We start from the raw sequence: 17126 nt of genomic DNA, 5'->3' as shown, positions 1-17126 counted from the left end.
GTTATTAATATCAGCTAATAAGGTACTTAAAGGCGGAACGATGTTAATCAAATGAGCGATAATCAGTCACATCATCGCACATGGGAACTAGGCTACGTCACCCGGAAGAACTCATTAAACTATTTGAACGGATCAGATTTGTTGTTTTGCTCCGACACCTACACTTGCAATAATTACGAGTAAACTTTATTTTCCAAGTGATGGAAGACAGCCCTGCAACACCGGATATCCTTTCAAGTTAAAAGTAAAAGTTTTTTTTTTAATGAAGTTTCCGGAACATCAAATAAACTACAACTTATTAAATCAGTTAAATTAGTTGTAGGAAGAAAAAAATCAGCATGAATATAAAAAAATCCCAACATGAATTACACCGTTTTTATTTTTGTTGCGTGTTTTATTGTGTTCCAGTGTGATTTAAAAGGCAGGCCCCTGACTTTTAATTTGAAAACCGGACATGTAGTTGGTAGCTCGTCTAGCTTGACCATTTACTTCAACTCAAATTCAAGAATCCTAGAGGTAAACTTTAATCCAGTTTGTTCACATTCCGCGGTTGGGTTATATATATATATATTTATATGGATGTTAGGCAGCTGTTAGAGAAACTATCTAACATTGCAGGGGATTAGGCGAAGTATGCGTGTTTAATTCAGTATCCGAAGTAACGGTCTGCGGCTTTTTGATTTGACCTAGTTGTGTTGTCTCTGTGCAGGTTTAGGTAAATGAGCTAACTAATCCGAAGAGATATCTGTTGGATAATCCGAGTTTGCTAATCCTTTCACACTCCTCCGGCACGCAGTTAAAGAGAGCAGCTGAAGGGGTGTTGGTGTAATAGAGAGAGAGAGTCACTTAATAGAGGTTCCGCCTAAGCGGGCGGCTGGGAGGGCGATGTAAACTTCGGGACGTAAACTTCGAAAGTATGTAGGGCAGTCATAAAGACGTGGATGCGGAAACGCGACGAGGCTGGTGAAAGTGAAATCCTCACTTGTGCCAGCGTTGTAGCTCCGGCCGCGTTGAGCGTTGCCACCCAGGGCATGAAACCTCGACCCCGCCGTGGAAAGGAAACGACGCGATGGCAGCATGCGGAAGGAGGACTCGACCCAAGTTGCTGTTTTTCCTCTTTGCTGCCACTTTGGTGGGCTACCTCATATTTTCCAAGCACAACTCCGGGGAAGTGAGCGAGGCGAGCCGGCGGGACGCCCCCGGACGGAGCGAGCTGGACTACGAGCAGCTCAAGAAGCCCGTCTACGAGAAGCCCCCCCTGGATATGAACGCCCCGGGAGAAATGGGGAGAGCCGTGAAGCTGAACCTGAACGGAGAGGAGAAACGCAAAGAAGAGGAGGCTCTGAACGCGCACCAGGTCAACATTTATGTCAGTGATAAGCTGTCTCTTCACCGCAGGCTGCCAGAGAGATGGAACCCGCTGTGAGTACATGACACTACAGTAATGAAGTTTAGAGGGTTTATGCAGTTTGATTATCCTCATATCACAATGTTGGTTTTTAACCTCTCAGTATTTTTGCACAAAAAAACTATTTAGGACATACCCAAAGTAGTTGAATGCTGTTCCTGAACATTTTGGAGCTCTTGCATGGTCTTGATCTCTTTCTTTGAAAGCCAAGACTCTGAAGTTTCTATTGCAAAAGTCAGAATCACTCTAGGTGGCATTGTTCCTTAGTAATCAAAGATGGCATACAGTTAAAAATAAATAAATTTAATTATTTTTAATTTTAAAAAAATGATTGAATGTTGGGTAAATTGAATTTACCCAAACACAACTTGTGTACAGAGCTCTGATTGGTTCACAAAGCTATTATGTACGACTCAGCTGATTGTTAAAGGGTTAAAGAGTATTTACCCTTCAAGGTGGAGCACTAACTGCCTTTTGCCATATCTACACTCGTCTTGGTTGCCAAATGCAAATAATCTCTGCCGCCAGGCTTAAGCGTCTCACAGCTGTCTCATGCCACGACACAAGTGTGTAGTCATGTCCCAGTTGCTCAACCTCACCTCCTCCGCTTTGTTTGATTTGTGTCCCAACACGTAAACTCCCTCCCGTGGCGCAGCTGCAAAGAGCTGAAGTATGACTACAGGTCCTTACCAACCACCTCCGTGGTCATCGCCTTCTACAACGAGGCCTGGTCCACCCTGCTGAGGACGGTGCACAGCGTGCTGGAGACCTCGCCTGACATCCTCCTGAAGGAGGTGGTGCTGGTGGACGACTACAGTGACAGAGGTGAGGGCACGGACGGGGGGAGATGGCCGACGGACAGGCGAAGTGATGGACGGGAGGGGGTGGCTGACCGTCATAAATGACAGGAAAAGGTTAGAGGTGCGCGCAGGGAAGTACACAGACAGAGGCAGTCACTGGTCTGTAAGATGAATGGAGGAGGAGGACTAGGTATGTCAGCAATGAAGTACTACGCAAAATAGATGAAGGAAGGCAGTTACAGGAAGAAAATAGAGGAGGAGACACTTGACAGTGAGGACGTCATAAGAGCTCCATTGATGTCACTCTCGCATGATTCAGTGTATTTTTACTTTCCCTATGAATAAGCAATTAATAGTAATGGTAATAATATTCTTTGCATTATTATAAATAACATACACGTAGAACCAAGGATGACACTAAAATACCAAAATAACATACCTTGTAAAAATCATCTCTTTAAATGTTTTTTTTTTTTTAATTGGTTTATATTTGGACATTCCTCGACTGTCCCCTCCAAACTGTTCCATGGTTCCACCCCACAAATTGAAACCGTGTGTTCTGTAAGTTAGTTTTCCCTTTAATCTATAAACGCTGTGAAACGTGTGGTCGGGCGGGAGGTTGCATCATGTCTTCATCATGCCGTCACATGTCGAAGAGGAAAATAAGACGGCATTCGCGGCCTGTTTAACAATGAGCTAAAGCAGGACGTGTTCTCAGTTGGTTCTAGTTGGAAAAATTGGGGGAAAAAAGGAATCAGACTTGTGGAGCTTTGAGAAGATGTTTTTCCGCTCATCCGGGTAACTCCTTCGGCTCTAGGAGACTGGTGGGAAGCTGAGGTTTAAATAGGAAAACAATGTGGGTGAAAACTCTTTGGAAACTTGCTTGACTTGTTTCTGCAATTAGTTGCAGGAGTTTCTGGTTCTTAAAGAAACGTGTCACTAGTTGCCATGAACAGCATTTAGTTTTACAGGTTTTACCCTCGGATGAGTGGTGAAACATCTTCTCCAAACTCTACGAGTCCAGTCCCTTTTTTTTTTTTTTTTTAGATGCCTTTTTGATTACCGTAACATGGACGACTGTCACCAACGCACTAAGGGAGTGGTTCTAAAATGTTCTTGTGTGTATATATGAAGTAATGTCTGCCTGTCCCTGGGGTTACATGCATTCTAACAAATCCACCTCACACAGTTACACAATCATTGTTTTCATTTGTTTAATTCTGCCTTTCGCTCATTTATTTATTTAGCTTTGTAAAATGCAACTCATCTCAAACCAGTTTAGCCAAACGGATGTTAACCCATTGTTTTCTTATTGTCTGCTCGATTCCTTTAAGCTCACTTGAAGGAGCCACTGGAAACGTACATCTCGGGTTTGAGGAAGGTGCGTCTGATCCGAGCCACGAAGAGGGAGGGTTTGGTGCGAGCTCGGCTGCTGGGGGCGTCCATCGCCACGGGCGACGTGCTGACCTTCCTGGATTGCCATTGCGAGTGTCACGAAGGCTGGCTGGAGCCGCTGCTCCACAGGTGAGAAAGCCATTCATCTCTAAATGAACTCCTTCCCCCGGCGTGTTGTGGCAAAAGCGTGGCCTTCAGAAAGACTGTCGTTCAGTCCGGCTGTTACAGAGCGGAGCGCTGAATCTCTACCAGCCACCTGCTGGAACTCTCGTCTGCAGCTGGCTCAGACTCAATAGCTCAACACTCACAGAAAGAGTTTAGGCAGACACATTTTTGAGATGAACAAATTGGCTGCCCCCCCGCTGCCGCCGTCAACAGCCTTTCCCTTTCTCTCCCTTCTCCGCAAAGGATCAAAGAGGAGCCGACGGCTGTGGTGTGCCCTGTCATCGACGTGATAGACTGGAACACCTTCCAGTATTTAGGCAACTCCGGGGAGCCTCAGATTGGGGGGTTCGACTGGCGGTTGGTCTTTACCTGGCATGCCGTGCCAGATTATGAGCAGAAACGCCGGCGCTCGCCCACTGATGTCATCAGGTGAGTTTGTTGATCACCCAACCAATCCCATTCAAATATTTGTAGAAGCATCAGGTAATTGTACCTGTCGTAGTTAATAGAATCCTGTTTAACTATATATTTTTTTTTTTTCTTGCCAGGTCTCCTACTATGGCAGGAGGCCTGTTTTCTGTAAGCAAGAACTACTTCCATTACCTGGGGACATATGACACGGGGATGGAGGTGTGGGGAGGAGAGAACCTTGAGTTTTCCTTCAGGGTAAGAATGTGTTTGTCTATGTTCACTTATGTTCATTCACATACAAAGTCCATGTTTGTACAGCCAGTGAAAACAAGCCAAACAACGTAATGCTTTAATTGCAGCGAAGAATTTGATCATCCCCTTTCTGCCATAACCAAATTCCCTGAAGGGAAGAAACCAAAAATATTTCATGCGAACAACAACGCCGGTTTTCCGTTGCCAAGTTCCCCCTCGCAACAAGGCTGCGCTTTGTGAATCGCGGGCCGAGAGTCTAACCAAATCCTCATGGTGTGCGTTAGATCTGGCAGTGCGGGGGCAGCCTGGAGGTCCACCCGTGCTCGCACGTGGGCCACGTGTTCCCCAAGAAGGCCCCGTACTCGCGGAGCAAAGCGCTGGCGAACAGCGTGAGAGCGGCCGAGGTCTGGATGGACGAATTCAAAGAGATCTACTACCATCGGAGCCCCCACGCACGGCTGGTGAGTGTGCACAGATGGCACAAGAGTGTGTGTTTAAGTGGCATCCGAGCCGGAAGCTATTCTTTGAGCGGCCGTGTTTAACGGCCGTTTTATGTAACGTTGTGAAGTCTTCACTTCTGATTTCTCTCGTGCAAAACACACACACGCACACACACCTGTATTTCCACCGTTGTCCCGCTGCGCTGTGAAAGCTCCTCTGATTAAGTGACACTTGGGATACGTGAGCGGCGGACACCCAAGGTGACAGGGGTGTCAGGGCATTCCGGTGTGTGATTACCACCTTTCCATGACACTTGGTGCCAGCGGGTGTCACCCACCTGTCCTTGACAGGGTGAGAGCAGCGCAAACCCACGGGGTGCCCTGCCCATTTGTGTATGGTGTGTGTGTGTGTGTGTGTGGGCCAGTGTGTGTGTGTGTGTGTGTGGGCCAGTGTGTGACAGTGTAGTTAAGAGGAGACGCTCTCTAAACACAGATCAGGTGGCCTTTCATCTCCCTGAGAGACGGCAGCCTTACCAAAAGGTAATCTATTAAAGCCTCCGACTGCTGCTCCTTTTTTTTTTTTTTTTTTCAATGATCTCATATTCCAGCATCTAAGCTTTACTTCACATTTGATCATATTCGTTATTTGATTCGGACACTCCCACAACTTTGAGGTGCCCAGAAAAGTGCTAGTTAATTGTTAATCTCCGTTGTATTTTGGCCCTTCAGCTAAGCCTGCTCTACGTTCACCTGAATTAGCACCCAAGGTCTGATATGACTAAGCTAGACCTCCACCTTTTACCCTGACGGTTCCAAGCTCGCGAGCGAGATAACTCACTAACTCCGTCCAGCACATTTGAGGTTAATTTTTAACGCGTCCTTTCCCCGTAAGTCTTACGGCCGACAGCGCTGTCGCCTCGGAGAGTTGGGTTACATTGGGGTTTGCAGGATGACAGATCACGGAGACTGTCAAGTTGATGAGTTACCCGTCAGTGCACGTTAGTTATGTTTATGGCTCTTGATCAATTAGTAATAAGACGGTGTTTAACCTAGATAAACTAGATTCAAAATGCTGCAGCTAGTTTGCCTGCTGCTGCTTTTTTTTTTTTTTCCACCTTCGTGCTCTTGTTCTCTTACACAAGCTTCTAGTTGCTCCTTTAGGTTCAATTCAGCAACACTTTATTGATCGATATACAGGATTGTGATTGGGCTTCTATTAAACTTCACCATTTTTTCTAATGTGCACCCGTCCTGTCCTGGGAACTGGACCATCCTTTACATAATGTGTTAGTGTGTCAGCTATTGTTGTGTGACTATTATACTAGTATAACGAACTTTTACTCGCGTTGCATGAAGGTGTGGTATTTTGCTTCAGGGTGTGGTGTTATTTGGAATCTGTACAAGTGATGCTATTATTTTCTTCGTGCATGCGATCAGCACACAGCAGCCATCAGATGTCAACTTTTGACACGTAGTATCTGTGCTTTGAAGTCAAGACGCCTGCTTGACTGCATTTTAACATCCGTCTTGCTAATGCTGAGGCGGAAAGGTGACGCTAAAATAACGACGTGCCGCTGACATCTGCGGCCTTTGTTTCCAGGAGGCCTTCGGAGACGTGACGGAGCGGAAGAAGCTCAGAGAGAAGCTGGGCTGTAAGAACTTCAAGTGGTATCTGGACAACATTTACCCCGATATTTCCGTCCCACAAGATCGTCCGGGCATGTTCGGAATGGTGAGCGAAGCTCTTGGAAATTGCCAATAAACACGTAGACTTCAATGCGCAGGTTTCCCCTTTGGATGCTTTTGATATTTTCTAACAATAAGATGCATCCTGATTAAAAAGAAAGAAAAATAAAAGAGTGATTGATTGATTTTGTTGATTTTTGTCAGCTGAAGAACCGGGGCAAGGCTAACTACTGTTTTGACTACAACCCTAAAGACGACCATAACATGTTTGGCGAGAGAGTCATCCTCTACCCGTGTCATGGCATGGGTCAGAACCAGGTAAGGCATTTCAGTCTTTTAGACATTTTCTTTGTCTTAAGATAACAAAAACTTTTGGATGTACACATCTGCCAGTCAGTCAAGTTGAAGGTCATTTGCATGTCGATCGAGACTCGAAGGAATTGAATAAATGTTTTTGACACTGTGCTGTCACATTGACGCTGACCTTTCCAGCATAAAATGTCATCATCACATCGTTACATTATCCCATTAGACGTTTCTGTTAAATTACGCCTAAATACCGCACGAAGTGTTAAGGTCAAAACTGGGCTTCGTGAACTCACAGCGACCTCTGAACCTTTGACCACTACCTTCTAATTAGTGCTAAACTGAAGACATTCTCTCAAGGTGTTAGGATTAGTTTAATCAGTAACGAGGCAGTATGAAACCTCAGCTAAGGAAATGCTGGTGTTTGCCAACTTTGCTTTTACTTTTACATTTGTCGCCGCTGTGGCTTTGTGGATTCCAGACTGGCTTTTAATTGGCCCCTGAGGTTATCCAATGACTTCTGACTAGATCCATATACAGGATTGTCCTTGGACTCCTGTTTATCCTTACCTTGCCTGTCATTGGCATCTGTACTTCTCCTCAGTTTAAGTCTTGTTGTCAGGATACGCTGCGGAGGTTTTCCCTGGCCCCCCAGCTCCTCTGATGGTCCATACGGACCCCACTGAAAAATGGACCTATCAAGAGAGGGGCCCGCGGTGTCTTTTTTTTGAGGTCACAGTGATCCTTGGCCACCAAATTCCAATCAGTTCATGCTTTAATCCAAATTGTGGCTCATTCTATTTTGGTGCCTCTGAGATATTGTTTTTTTTTTTCTTGCACAATTAAGGTCTAGCAAGCGCACAAATGCAAAAGCGCGCAACACCTGCGTCAGTCACCGACAACATTCCTGCTGCGCATACTTCTGCTCTTAAGCTCTGGTGGATGGTGGATCAATCTCAGTCCTCTAGGAGCTGTTATTGGCTACTTAAAGCTTAACAAATCATTTCCACGGCCATAGCATAGTGTGTGCATGCATTACGCTTGCCTCCTTTCAGAGAAACTTTTACGAGCCGCATTGATCCGTGAATCAAGCTGAATTCAATTCTTCTTTTTACTCTAACCTTGAGGTGTACTTCTCCCCCCGTTCTCCATCATTTCCTGTTTCTAAGCAAATATGGTTATAAATACATTTCCTCATAGTGAGGGCTGCTGCTGTTCTGCTTGTATAAACCGGTCGCGCCGGTTGTTGTAATTCTGGAAATCACATTTTTGTTTGACTTTCCCAGTCATGCCGATACGAAGCGAGAGCGGGTCTCCCAACGCGTTTTTTCCTTTGTGGCTGTCAGTAACATAGAAAGCCCTGTGAAATTTAACATTGTTATTCCCGAACCCCACTGTGGACACACACTGATCGTCTTTGTGGAGAATTTGGGCTCTGCTGCCTGTGTCGTGAGGGTGCTCTGCATGGCTCAGAACCGTATTCCATGCTTTCACTCGTAGTCTGCACACATGCACGCACACACACACACACACACACACACACACACACACACACACACACACACACACACACACACACACACAAACCTCATGCCTGACAGCGCATACACTAAAAATGATTTCTATTGGCGGAGCCGAAGTGGAAAAGTAGAAATAGTGATGAAATTGCTCTCCTTTTCAAATTTCCATTAAGAGATTTGGGTGAGAACTCGGCCGTTTTTTGTCTCTTTCTCCAGTTCTTCGAATACTCCGTGGATGGTGAGATCTGTTTCAACACGAGGGATCCTGCTGGGTGTGTCGTTGGAGACAGCATCAGTACATACCTGACTATCCAGCCTTGCAAAAAACGAGGACAGCCTGTACCCGCAGACCAGAAGTTTGTCCTCCGAGAGGTGAGCTGTAAGGCTGGTAGCGAAGTAACATTTCTGGTTTTGCTGCCTGCATCTTTTAAAATCCAAATTTAAACTAAGAGTGGTAAAACTGGAACCAATATGGCCACTGGGGTTTTGTCTGAGAGAGACAACGAAGAACATGAAATCCGAGTGTTTGAAACCCCTTGTTGATTGCTCTGCGTCACATATGACTTTCCTTCTAAAAGCACCAATAATCATCCACAATATGGAACTGTACTAAATCATGCCAAGCATTTGTCTGAGATACGTCAGAGATGTTGAACACCAGATGTAAATCACAGTACTAGCAGGCTGAGTATTCACCACAGAATACTGGGAGTTATTTAGTCTGTGGTGGACGCATTCTAAATGTAAATGGATCCAAAAGAAATGTGAAATATAAGAGCTGGGAGCTGAAATACAGAGGGAAGGAAATCACAACCTGATGCAAACGGAGGCAACTAAAGCCAAATAAATCAGGCCAGAGCGTCTGTTTTTATAGTGAATGGTGTTGCTTTTGTAGCGGTGATGAAGAGTACTATTTACAAATAGGCGCTGACCATTTTAACCCGCGCATGCTATGACAGATGTGTTTCATTTTTAAAATCAGTTTCAAAATGCTTGTTTGTTTTTTTTTGTTTTATTTCAGGACGGGAGTCTGTACCACGCCCTGAGCCAGAGGTGCGTTCAGGCGGTGGACAAGACGGACAACGGGATGCCGGCCCCTTCGCTCCAGCCCTGTTCTAACAGCCCCCACCAAAAGTGGTTCTTTGAGGAGAGAAGTTTATAGGACGAGCCTGGTGAAGTCTGTTCACTTCACTCCCTGGGGCGAGGGATATAGGTGGATTTCATTTGAGAAGGATGTTTGATATTGCCTTGCCCCTGTAAGGAGCCCGGTGGAGGATGCCTCTGTGCTTCCTTTCTTTTAAACTTTTGCACATTTTTGTGCCAGCTGGATGTCATGAACCAGTAGGATGCTTAGGGTGCAGTTAGCGCTTATTTTCTAAAATTGTCCAGATACATGTTGCTGGGAGACTGAGACCATCAAGAGTATGCATTTTTTATTTTTTTTTTTAGCCAAGGAGATGTTTGAGAATTCCTGCTGCACGTGCTGGCATTTTTCTTATTTTTCATTTAACCAGCTGGAGATCAGTCCAGCTGCTTTGCTTTATCCAAACAGGGATGAAGAGACAAAAATACCAACTGCTTAGTAAATCTGAACGAAACTGGAAGCCTAGTGGCCGGCATTGCAGCAAATCCCAGAGCCACGTCACGAGGCGCCATGTAACATCCCCACCTTCTCCTGTAGAGGGGGCCAGCGCTCCTCTCTGCACTCTCCGTTCTCTCCTCATATCTTGTCAAGAGGAAGTGGGACAAATTCAGGTATTTTATTAAGAACCTTTTCAGGACATGATGAGTGCTTGCTACTCCTACATACCAGTAGGCTCAGAAAAAAAAAAAAAAGCCATACATCACAGGCATTATGCAAGTACCTCTTCAGCTTAATCACCTAACTACTGACATCAGGAGAGACTCCGGTCTCGTCCTGTTCTGCTTTCAGCGAAGTCATTTTGCAGTTAAACGGAGGTAGAGCGGCTATTGTCATTTTCATTTGCCGCCTTCTTTTAAGTCATTTCCTTTTTCCAGTGTAGTGCAAATCTCTGAATGAGACTCAGCTTGAAAAAAAACTAATTCATAGCCATATTTTTACGAAAACGTTGTCAAACACGCTGGTTTTAAATCGTGTATTTAACAGAGGAAACTAGCTGCTGTGTTGTTTTAGCACTCCACTCCAGTTCTCAACCTTTTGGGTTATGTGGGTTTTATTCTCTTAAAGCTGTTAAGTACAAGTGCATGGGCACTGAAGTCAGCTCTTGGAGCCCATAGAAAGTGCCTGATGTTTAAAAAAAATACTACTTATAATATAATTTTAAGATTGTGAAGGACGCTCTTACTGAATGAATATTTTTGTCCTGTTATAAAACGGAAAGGTTGGTACGGTCTCAGTGGGTCGCGCTGATTTGCGCACTCTGCCGCTTTTTTGTGTCCATCCATCAAACTACTATAGATCCCTCCGAACTGGAGGTCTGGCCACTAGTGTGTCTCTCCCTCAGGCTATCCGGAGAGACCAAGGCAGGCACAGCGGAGGAGTAGACAGCTCCCTGCGTCTCCAGAGTGCTCGGATGCCAGATGGCTTCCTGATTGATTTCCTGGTCCTCTCCCAATTCTTTATCACCTCCTCTTCCTCTCTGTGTCAGAGGTGCGCCGACTTATCTTTGGGCCTCGCGCCAGCCAAATCCCCCTCAGACGAGCGCTCGCGCGGTTTGAGGTTTGATTTATGAACGGAAGTCATCGGGAGTACAGTTTTTGACAGCACAAGGAGATAATGGAAGAGACTCTATGAAGCAATTTGTGACCTTTTCCTTACCATTAACCTTCATGGGCTGTTGGCCCATTAGTCTCGATGGAGTTCTGTAAAGATTGGATGTTAGGGGACGATCGCGCTGAAAAGGACTTTTGTTATTGATTCTGAATGTGTACTCGCAGGACAATAATTGAGAAATATTTTCCATTGTCATTGGGGAGAGAAAAAAGACACTAAACTCCATTATAACGGAATCTTCAGTGCATGGTGTGTTTTTCTAAATAGGGAGATACTAGCTATATAGAAAAATAAGTGACAGACATGCTGGATATGGACAAATTTTTTTTAGTTTCCTATTGTCCATAAAGGAGTTTTCTTCGGATTAGGGGTAATACATTATGGTGCAGACAGTGCAAGATGCAGTAATAAGTTAAATGAACGTTTGGAAGATTATGATCAGCGTCACTAAAGGAGGGATGAGGCATCTGTTTGGAGGGTGGGGTGGGGGGGTTACTTCCCCATAGATATATATATATATACACGTAGATGCCGCCTCCGCCGCCTCTGTCCATTGGAACGATGCGTCAACGCGGCCGCCGTCTCGGGCAGGGGGAAGACACGCGTCTGCTTTCATTTGAGAGCCCCAACTTCAGCAGCGGGGGCCACATGAAGTGTCTTTTGATTGAACAAAAAGATCAATTGTCAATCCTTCCATTCCAGAAATGATTCCACTTAAAAACATCACATGTGACAACATATGTGACAGATCATACGCGGTGTCACTAGCAACAGCTGGTTATGCAGGAAAAAACAGACTTAAAGCTTAGACTGTAATTGGTCGGCTGGAATACAGCATCTCACACACCTGATAATTATTAATGAAATAATTATTTTTGTCTTATCAATTTGAAGAACTGCATCTGAACAAGGCTCGGTTTTGCTTATGTAGTTACAATTCAGACTTATAACTTACAGTTAATGTTATATGTATACATATAAAACTGATAGATGATGTAGGAATAACATGGCCTACTTAGTGCAATTACATACGGTGGCTGATTTCTAAATGCCACTTTCATCATCTTACTGACGTCTTGCTAACGAAAACAGCTTTTGTTTTCCTTATCCTTACATAAGCTAGTAATAACATACGGTAGTTTAATTTAAGTTAGCTTAAGAGATACATCAAATTCAGCACGTTCAGAACAGTTAAATAACATAAAGCATCTTCTCACTTGTGAAACGGTTATCCCCTGTTGCTTGGTTTTGGTGTTTCTTTCACGGGAACGTCCGTAAAGCAGCGCAAAAATCTGTCATTGTAGTCAGACAGCGGCCGGAATGAGACATCTATGTGTATATATATCTACATAACTTCCCCGCATGACGTCAAGAAGGGGAAAATCTCTGACACGCCTGTTTCGCTAAAAAGTGGAGCAAACCACTGAGGGAAGTGACAGAACTTTTTCACTTCTGGGGCCTCATACGCAGCCTATGGGGACACTTATTACTGTTAAAAAAAAAAAAAAAACTTCATAAAGTGAATTGTGCATAATATGGGCCCTTTAGGAAGAATCTCTGAGAGTTTGCATCCCTCCTCCCTTTACATTCCCAGAGACTGTCGATGCCTCGGCTCCCCATGAATTAAGACCTCTGTGTGCGTCACCCATGAGAGATCGAACTCACCAGGATCAGGTGAAATTGCCCCTTTAATACAGTGCTCATGCTTTATGTATCGAACACTTAGGAAGTGACAGCTTTTCCATTTTCATCAGTTTATGCCTTCAGCCTGAGTGCAGTATAAATATTCTATCCTGTTATTAACAAAGGGTTATTTATTGTGCCCCCGTGGCCATCTGTTATTCCCGCTGTGTCCTAAATAGTAAAACATCTTTACTGTGGCGTTTTTCTCTTTTTCTTTTTTTTTTTTTTTTCCTTTGTATGCTAATTTGATCCGGTGCAGGCTGGAGCGATAAAATTGCTATTTGCTATATCTGGTGCAGCGGGTCATAGAATTTTTACACGTCGACCAAACCTGCCGTAAATGCGGATTTTCCGCGGATCTGTCGGAGCACTTGAACTCGTAAAATGGCTGATGGTGTTGTCACCTAATCCTAATGGAGCGTGCAGAGCTGTTGGAATATAGCAGCACATATCGTCTACTTGTAATGAAATGTCGCAGGGGAGATATTTCAATTATTTAAACGTGCACTAATAATGTAACGATATGCTGGAATTCAACACTGTTGGATGTGTTAATGCCGTCAGCGACTCCAGTGGCCTTATATTGTAATCAGGAAAGTGAAGAATGTAGCTGACATTAAATAAATAAAATAAAAAAATAAAAATGTCTTGGAGTGATTCTTGTGAAATGAAAATCCAAACCAAGCGAAAGTGTTCGCAGTGTTTACCGCCGTGTCTCCTGTTTCTGATATTCGGTCTTTAAAAAATGTGCATCGGCGTCGGAAACATCAATTAAACCGTGACTCATCAGCGATGATTTAAACGGGCCGTCATCTGCATTTTAACTGGTGGAGACGTGAATCAAGACGGATAATGAGAAAAGAAGAGAGAGACGGAGGGGAGTGTGTGTGTGTGTGTGTGTGTGTGTGTGTGTGTGTGTGTGTGTGTGTGTGTGTGTGTGTGTGTGTGTGTGTGTGTGTGTGTGTGTGTGTGTGTGTGTGTGTGTGTGTGTGTGTGTGTGTGTGTGCGCGCGCGGGCAGGGGGAATAAGTTTTCCAACCATGTCTGATTGGACTGATCACCAGCTGCTGGGCGATGTGGTGAAATGTTGCCAAGTCTGTCGGTTTTCCTCTGGTGTTCACTCTCTGCCCCGCGGTCTGCTCTCTGACGGTGGCTCGCTGTGTGTCGCTGTGAGTCTTCGCGTTGAAAACTTTGCATGGGTTGGGTTGAACTGAACTATTATTTTGATGCCCCCGTCGCAGTCAGCGGGCTAGGCTAGGATACAGGAGCCCTTATGCGGTTTATTCGATCCAATTTAACAGTGCCACAAGCTACATCATCCAAAGAAATCATGCGTTTGAATGTTTCTCATTCTTTAATCTGTTTCAACATGAACTGAAGAGTATTAGGGCCACCCGTGAGAAGATTTCTCTTTCTCATCATGCACTTCAAGATAAAAGTCGGAATGTCGAGAGTAAAGTCAGCCTGTTGAGGCTATGACAACCAGCACCACCACAATTTCAGCTTTCGTTTTCAAACTGTGAAAATCCTTCGGAGTAGTCGCAGTTTCCAGCTCAGTCTCTTCAAGGTGCCAAAACTGAGAACTACACTGTGTTTGTGAGCTAAAGCCGAGTCCGAAGTATGGTTTCACCGCTTCGTCTGTCGGCCTGTGCGGCATTTCGTAGAAGCAGTCACATGCGCTGGTTGTCATGGTCTCTAAAGGTCGACTTTTTACTGGGTGACCCTCTTCAGTAGAAAATCATAGCGTGAGTGAGTATTTAGCGTACGGCAGTTATATTACAAACGCGGGTAATAAATATATAAAAACCACATATTTGTCCAATTGAAATCTTTCACTGTATTGTGAACGATCTTTTAGGTTAAAGTACAGCACGCTGCCAAAAATAAAAGTGAGAAGCATTTTTTGCCCCACTGAAGGCACAGCAGGAAACAACTTGGAGTCTCTCCCCCTCTCTCCCTCTCACAGGATGACACGCTCTGATGGAAAACTTCACATTCTGACAAATGCCGCCTAGACGCCCGCTCCGCTTCCTCCTCGCGAAACGAGCAGAAGCCTGTGATGCCGCCGCCTCTCGCCTCGTCTCGTCCTAATCTTTTAGCTGCATCTCTGTGAAATATGCGGTAGAAAACGGCCTTTTAATATATTCTAAGATCCGCCGAATGTATCCACGGAAACTCCGCTTTTGTTGCGAGTGCTCTCGCACAATGAAGGCCTCGTTTTTGATCCGGCTCGGGATTGCACCGCGGCCTCACACCCCATATGTTTCTTTAATGATAATGCAAAACAAGGCTCCCTATGGTGCAAGTCTTTGGAGATGCTCAGGCTTCAGTTGTCAGGGAGCGAGAGGAACCATAGGAGGAGCATTGCACACACGCTCGCACGCACACACACACACTGACTTGAAGCCATTTCCACGCTGCATGTCGTCTCGGTTTATGTAATCCCAATACCCAGAACAGCTCAGGAGCAGTGGCTGTTGGCTGCATACACTAGATGACACACTTTCACTTTCAGGAGGGACTCCAGACGGCGCGGAAAACATGTGAGGCCTAGATACAGAGATAGGCTTGAATTTCTTATGCGCCGCCACCCCTGGCTTCTGATTAGGTGGCGGGGAAAAGCAGCAAGGTTTCTATGAATCCTCTCGGTCGGCAAATCGGCAGTAACCACGGCCGGCTATTCTACAGCTCAGTAGTTACGACGGGGCGATAGTGCAGTTGTTTCTGCCGGAATCGCGTGCAACATTCCTGTTTGTCGGAACTCATCACCCTCACAGAATTTAGTTTTTCAAGGAAGCGAGTTAGCTATGCCGGCTTTCAAAACAATCACAAATGACGCGCTGTGGACGGAAAAGCAACATAATTAAATTTACCGTGCGGAAAACCAACAAATAGGAATCAAATATGAATGGTTTATGTTCCGACAAGAACGCCGTCGATGCGAAATACGGAGGCATCGGAAGCGGTGAGCACAGCGATATTTGGATATTTCTCCAAATACTTAAGGGGCCAGTTTCAGCCTCCTTCAGCTGAAAGCCTTCTTCAGTGTAGGATCAAGCTCATCTAATCCACGTCTGTAGAACCAGCCAATACAGCATCAAAGGAGGATTACTTGTTGCCTATTTGCCTCGAATCGCCCCTTCTGTTTCTTCAATGGAGTTGGACCTCACCCGTAACTCACTCGAGGAACATCGTAACAGTCTTTTCCGAATGCGATTTGGCGCTTTTGACCTCCTCAAACGCAGAGATTTGAATCCAGACACGCAGCCAAGCCGTCGCTCGGGAGTCGGTGGTCATTTGCCAGATCAGAGTTTTCAGTCTGAACACAAGTCTGAATCATTAAAAACAATTAAAAGGAGGGACATTTGGATTATTGTGAAGGTGATTGTTGTTATCTCAAGACATTTAAAATAAAAAAAAATCTTTTCACAGTCGGAGTGAGGCTGTAAATTGACCGTAGCTTTGTTAATGACATCAATGGACAAGTCCTTGACAATGATTCACTTGTCATTTACTCAGACTTCCTACACGGACCATTCCAACCACAAGATCTCTGCTGCAGACTGAGGAATACAACAGGTGGACTTTGCATTGCATTCATCGCCATGAAATCGTGTACAAATAATCATGGTGCCCAGCAGATGATTGGTTTGAAAAAAAAAAAAAGAAAAATTCCAGTATACCCAATTCCAGCCATGTTTAAGTTTTATCCTGGATTTTGTTACAACATCTACATTTTGGACACAAAAAATCTCTTCTTTAATACTGCAATTAGTGCAAAAGTTGTGCAATACTCACACAAAACTGACTAAACACCTGCAAATCTAAAAACATCATTGTCAGCTGTACTGTACTATTTGTTGGGTTTAGTGTTAACTAGAAATTGACGACACGTTGTTAGAACACAAACTCAGATGGCTGACCCATACTCCTGATCATTAGCATGTTAGCCTTCGGTTTGTAATCCCAGAACGGGATGTCGTGTAGACAAAATGCTCCAGTGGTAACATCAGCTGTTAGTTGTGAGAACACTGTTGCTAGGCAACATCTTGGCAGGAGACCAAGGTTTAAAGTTTTGCAACTGGGTAACCGGGAAGAAAGCCACTTCTGCCATTTCTGTCCCAACTCCTACGTCACTAAGTGACAAGGTTTTGAAAACCAAGAGGCGTTGAGCGGAACTAATAAATCACGTTTAAACTAGCATGGTTGTTGACTTTTGTTAGCCTATGTTCAGACCACTGCATAGTTTTGTTAATAATTCACCCAATGTAGATTAAAACTGATTATTTTGGGGAAATAATTAGGA

The 17126-nt window shown here is 44.7% G+C and overlaps 1 protein-coding gene across 1 annotated transcript; it reads left to right on the top strand.

Moving 5' to 3' along the window:
* The first annotated feature begins 407 nt into the window (after window positions 1–407).
* galnt12 (UDP-N-acetyl-alpha-D-galactosamine:polypeptide N-acetylgalactosaminyltransferase 12) lies at window positions 408–13465 on the top strand. Its single transcript, XM_047605694.1, has 10 exons — window positions 408–1422; window positions 2064–2233; window positions 3543–3732; window positions 4012–4197; window positions 4317–4434; window positions 4716–4892; window positions 6472–6603; window positions 6762–6875; window positions 8600–8755; window positions 9405–13465. The coding sequence occupies exons 1-10, from the start codon at window positions 1070–1072 to the stop codon at window positions 9543–9545; spliced, it is 1737 nt and encodes a 578-aa protein (XP_047461650.1). The 5' UTR covers window positions 408–1069; the 3' UTR covers window positions 9546–13465.
* The last annotated feature ends 3661 nt before the right edge of the window (window positions 13466–17126 follow it).

This window comes from Mugil cephalus, chromosome 14 (assembly GCF_022458985.1).
Source record: "Mugil cephalus isolate CIBA_MC_2020 chromosome 14, CIBA_Mcephalus_1.1, whole genome shotgun sequence".
Taxonomy (NCBI): Eukaryota; Metazoa; Chordata; class Actinopteri; order Mugiliformes; family Mugilidae; genus Mugil; species Mugil cephalus.
Note: the sequence above shows the minus strand (reverse complement) of the source record. Positions and strands in the feature narration are given on the sequence as shown.